Source organism: Corythoichthys intestinalis, chromosome 12 (genome assembly GCF_030265065.1).
Source record: "Corythoichthys intestinalis isolate RoL2023-P3 chromosome 12, ASM3026506v1, whole genome shotgun sequence".
Classification (NCBI taxonomy): domain Eukaryota; kingdom Metazoa; phylum Chordata; class Actinopteri; order Syngnathiformes; family Syngnathidae; genus Corythoichthys; species Corythoichthys intestinalis.
The window spans coordinates 33117869-33123633 of NC_080406.1; the positions used below are offsets into that span (position 1 = coordinate 33117869).

Sequence of the window (5765 nt, forward strand, 5' to 3'; positions counted from 1 at the left end):
CTAAATACACTTTGGTTATAGCTCCTAAAGCTGTTTTCTTTTTTGTTTAAAATAGTTCATAGTATTGTATTTACCTCTGCCTGCCTTTGACAACAGTAGATATCATTTAGTTACAGGTATATCATTTATGCCTATGAATGCTCATCTTTCATTGCTATTGACGGCATGAGACGCCTAATTCATTTTAACTGGGAATGTTCATTCGCCCCCTCCCAGTCGAAGATTAACTAGATGTCGAGTGCTGTCAGTGGCAGCTATTGAGTTTAATGAGTGTGCCATAGAGGGTTAAGGAACATGAGAAGATCAATCGTGTGATTATTATGACTCCCCACAAAGCACTATGAAGTCAAATGACACTTTCATCTATTACTAACAAAAGGGACCTCTCCTCATGACATAAAATGTGATAAAATATGTATTGTAATATGTATTTTGTCATGATATTTTTGTGAGTAGGGCTTCGATACATTTTGGTGCTTTGTGAATTTATATCTTATTGTTCAAGTCTGTTAGGGTTTCATGCGTAGTATGTTTGGTTTATATGTGTAATTTGTATTCCTGTTTAAATGACTGATAAGCATGACTTCGTGCTCATTCATTTTTATTACATTGTTATATTTCAATATACAGCACAGTACATGAAAAATGGCATACATAAGGTTCAACACTTTCATTTAGTAGATAACGTGCAATCAAAAAGGTTCTTAAATCTCATCACCCTAACAGCCAGCTGCTCTCCTCTGATGAAACATCAAAATACATGTCCATACAGAAAAAGAAAAGTACATTCAAAGGATCTACTCTACACCAGTTTGGCCCTGGAGGAGCCAGGCTGCAATATGCGCAGAGAAACGATATGTTTAACAGCTCTTCTAAACCAGGGGTAAAACAGGGCGTAAATCAAGGGGTTCACACACGAGTTGAAATTAAACAGGTAGAGAACATAATGTCCGGATGATGAAAAGCTTATGTCACTTACTAGAGGAGAAATGTAAAAAGGACAAACGCAGACGAGGAATACGAGAACCAGAACACCGAGAGTCCTGGCCGCTTTCAGCTCGGATTTCTTTGCGCCTAAAGGGATGGAATTTTGTACTTTGTTGCATGTGACGTTAGAACGCATGGCTCGTGCCTGAGACACAGCAACAATAAACACTCTGGTGTACAGTGTAACAATCATGCAGAGAGGGAGGATGAAAATCACAATCATATCAAAAATCCCATCATTCATGTTAAAATGAACAGCACATTCCCCATAGCAGGAACGGCATTTTTCCGGATGAGCTAAATGATCCCTCAAAAGGATGCAACAGTAAAGAAACACCAAGAACCAGCAGAGGCAAACACAAAATTGGATTCTATTCACAGTGACTTTGACATTATAGTGGAGAGGATCGCAAATGGCCATGTAACGGTCAACTGATATCAACACCATGTTTCCCACTGAGGCGGACACAATGATGAAGGAGGCAAACTGAAAGCAAATGCATGCTATGTCGCCAAAAGCCCAGCAGGATGTTCTGAGATAGATCCCACCAGGCCACACCACGAGGCCCACTAGGACGTCGGAGACGGCGAGAGAGAGGAGGAGCAGGTTGGTGGGAGTGTGAAGCAGCCTGCACACAAGAAAAAAATGACATTGTACAAACAGTATGCAAGATAGACAACACTTAAACATCAGCTTCAGAGTGCAGATAAACCTAACAAATGTAACAGACAATAATGTGAGATTGAAAAAGAACATATGCCTGAAATGGGAGATTGCAACAATGACAATCAAATTGAGCATCACAGTGAGGACACAGGTTAAAGACAGCAGAGCATTAAGAACATCTTCAGATGATTCCAACATGGACTTTTTGCATGACAGGTTGGCCAACTGTGGAAAGCAGAGCTCAGAATGGTCCTTGCTCTCCATGCAGAAGTTGCCGCTCAGCCAGCGTTCTGGCCAAACTCCTCCAAGGTCTGCCTCATTTATGGGTTCTAGGACCGCCCCCAAGCAAATCTGATTGGATAAAATATTGTTTATGTTCCCAAAGTATGATGTCATGACTACTGGTGTCAAGTCACAGCACTAATGGTGTAACGATACATTGATCCTGATTGAAATCCATAGATCGAAGGCCCTCGTAACGAACTGAATATTAATATCGGCATATGTTGCATCGAAATCGTATGGTCATGAAATTGGTGTTTTGCGATATAGACCAACACAATGTTCGGTTAAGCGACATTCCAATCAAAGTGACTAAAGGCGTATTCACACGAGGAAAGGCCAAAGTTTGCTTTCTTTGGTCGGCACCGAAATACAAAATGGACTTTTTTGATGCGGTTCCTTTTCGCTTAGCAATTTCAGACAAAACCTACGCATGTGCGAAAAATCATTCAATCATTTGACAAAACGGTCTTGGCGGGGTAACGTGGTAAAATAAAGAAGTAAATAACTGAGCTGCAGAGTACTGCAGTCGTGCTCATAATAATTGTTTTATCCAATCACAAGCGTTTTCGGGAAATTTGGTGCATCAGAGGCCTTGGATGCCAAGACAGGGTGGAATTTCATCAAGCATAGACTTCACTATCAGTTGACGAGACAGCTCCTACAGACATTGTGTCACAGCTTCCCGTCGGGGGCCGGACCAGGCAGAGCATCGTGGCAGCTTTCACTGTGATTAACTCAAACACACACGTTGTGAAAACAATGAAATGAATGGAAAAAATCAGCGAAACATTACCTTGAAATATTTACATAAAATGAATGATAACTTCCCGTTTTTTTTTTTTTTTTTTGCTCTTAACCAGAAATCTAGACTGTTTTACATTCATACTGTGAGGAGCAGAAGTATTTGCTCCCCTTGTGATTTTGCAAGTTCACCCACTTAGAAAATAAGTTTTGAAATTTCAATCATAGATATATTTCCATTTATACAATCTGCAAAAAAATCTAGAACCCACATTATATGATTTTTCAATAATTTATTTGTAATTAACTGCAGTTCATAAGTATTTGTACCCATGAGAAAATCACTGCTAATATTTAGTGAAGGAGCCTTTGTTTGCAATTAAAAACTGTTCTTTTCACAGTGACTTTGACGTTATAATGGAGGGGATCGCATATGGCAATGTAACGATCAGCTGATATCAACACCATGTTTCCCACTGAGGCGAACGTGATGATGAAGGAGGCAAACTGATAGCAAAAGCATGCTATACGTCGCCAAAAGCCCAGCAGGCTGTGTTGACGTAGTTCTCACCAGGCCAAACCAGGAGGCTCACCAGAAAGTTAATCAGACCAAACAACAACTTCAGAATCTAGACAGACATAACAAATGGAATTAATAAACAATGTGAGATAGAAAAAGTGCCTGAAATGGGAGATTGCGACAATGACGAGCAAATTGAGCAGCACAGTGAGGACACACAGGCTATAGACAGCAGAACATTCAAAAAGACATCTCCAAATGATAATGCAGTAACATTTGGAGACATTTTAATTGGTTAAAGTCAGATGACAATAGGGCAGAATGCCGTGTCTGCAAACTTAACCCCTTATAGCCTAATGTAACACATTTGATACACTTAGAATTTCATTATTTTAAGACTCTAATTTAAAAATTTGATTTTTTTTTTTTTTTTTATGATGGATGCAAGTGAACACATGCATCTGCAGGTTCCATGAGAAAAAAAATCTGGATTTAGCTAAAAGACTGGACAAATAATTACTGAGAGAAGAAGCCGGATCAGCCTGCAAAGTTGAAGTATTTAGTTTTCTTGAATGCAAATTTAAAATAAAGCAAGGAGTAGCTTATGTTTGTTAAAATAAAGCAAGGAGTAGCTTATGTTTGTTTCGTTTGCTGCTGGTGTTGCAGTTACTACTCACTGTTTTTGTTATGATGCAGCATGTTTGATTGTTGTTGGTTGAAGTTCAATTTGGTTGCTTGTTTATTGTTTGGAGCCTTTTTAATGTTCAATAAAATAAGTAAAAACCCTTTTCTTTGCTTGATAATTGTTGCTATTTGCAGTCAGTAGAGTGCAATATTTAGTTCACCAAGTCATTTATCAAAATATATGCTAAATTTGTCATAAATATTCAAAAGAAAAGCTAAAGTTGAAAGAGCCGTTTGAGAGCCAAAAAGAGCTGGCTCTTTTGACTGAGCCGATCCAAATGAACCGATACAAACTCAGAGACAAGTGGAGAACAAAGGCATGTGAAATACTGGGGAAAACAAACAGGAGAGCACAATTTACAGATTTAGTCAAATTTGTCGAGCAACCGGTCAGAATAATTTCTGATCCAGTCTTTGGAGACATACAAGATACATCACCTGCCATCAAAGGGGCTACAAAGGCAATTAAGTTACCATTGAAACCACAATTGAAAAGCAGTTTTTCTACACAGGTGGTCATTGATGAACAAACCCAACCAGGTGATGACCAAAAGGAAAAGGCACAGAACAAAGGGACTTCTAATATAACTACTTCCACATCCTGCCTGTATTGTAGCACGGGTGGTCATGTGTTGGCGCAATGCTTTAAGTTGGGAAAAAAGACCCACGGGGAGAAATGAGACTTTCTAAAGGAGAAAGGTCGTTGTTTTAGTTGCTTAACCACAGGACACTTGAGCAAGAGCTGTGATAGGCGCATCACTTGCAACAAGTGCAACCGAATGCATCCCAGCATACTGCATATAGAACAAAAGGAAATGGTGAATCATAATGATGGTCAACAAAGCACAAGTGAACAACCAAATACTCCTGACAGTTGTACAATATCCTCCACATGTGGTCTTACAGGGGCCGGAGACTGCAATAAAATTCTTCCAATTTTGCCTGTTAAAGTGGAGTGCTCAAAAGGGAACAAGGTGGTTAAAACCTATGCCTTTCTGGACCCAGGGAGTACAGGAACCTTCTGCACCAGGAGCCTCATTGAAAAGCTGAACATCAAAGGACGGAAAGCAATCAAAATCCGCAATTTGGGGCATAACAACAGAGTGGAAAGCTCTCTGGTTGATGGTCTTGAGATTTCAGGAATTTCTCCTGAGCAATTTTATTCGCTTACCACAGTATGCACCCATGATCAGATGCCAGTTTCGATCACCAACATAATCAGTGAAAGGGAGCTGAGAAAATGGCCTTATTTAAATAACGTAAAGATTCCTCACCTAAATGCCTCTGTTGACTTGTTGATTGGCACGAATGCATCCAAGTTGTTAGAGCCCTGGGATGTGATTAACAGTCGTGAACATGGACCCTACGCGATTAGAACCCTATTGGGGTGGGTGATAAACGGTCCGTTATGGGGCAGTAGCGACTGTGAACAAGAACATCCTTCAGTTTACGCCAACACAATCTCACATCATGGCGTATACCATCCCGGGAAGAGAAAGTTTAGAAGATCTGCCATAAATCGGCGGAAAAAGCAAGAGCATCCGGAGGAAGAGGGGGTCCATGTGGAGATGCTACAGAGAAAATTCCAAGACAAGCGGGAGCTGCTCAGGGGTCAGCCAGAGAACCAGAGGGAACGGCTGGCGATGAAGTCTACAGTCCAAGCTGAATGGTTCAAGAGCATGGGCTCTGCCCGTTGCATGATATCGCTGTCACCTCTTTGCGTTAACCCAGAAGTTCTGATATTTCTCCTCCTAATGAAGAAACTCCACAAACCTTCTGATGTGTCACCACAGGCAGCCGTCGGGGAAGTCTGAAAAGGAGCAAAACACTCCCTCTACTGGACGAATGTTTGACAACCTGTTAAATAGGAGAAAGCATGGA

At 40.5% G+C, this 5765-nt stretch overlaps 1 protein-coding gene across 1 annotated transcript; it reads right to left on the reverse strand.

Annotated features, from left to right (window-relative positions):
- Positions 1–802: 802 nt before the first annotated feature.
- On the reverse strand, positions 803–1918 carry LOC130927210 (trace amine-associated receptor 13c-like). The gene is made up of 2 exons (XM_057852865.1): positions 1749–1918; positions 803–1616 (listed from the first exon to the last, which is right to left on the reverse strand). The coding sequence occupies exons 1-2, from the start codon at positions 1916–1918 to the stop codon at positions 803–805; spliced, it is 984 nt and encodes a 327-aa protein (XP_057708848.1).
- Positions 1919–5765: the final 3847 nt, after the last annotated feature.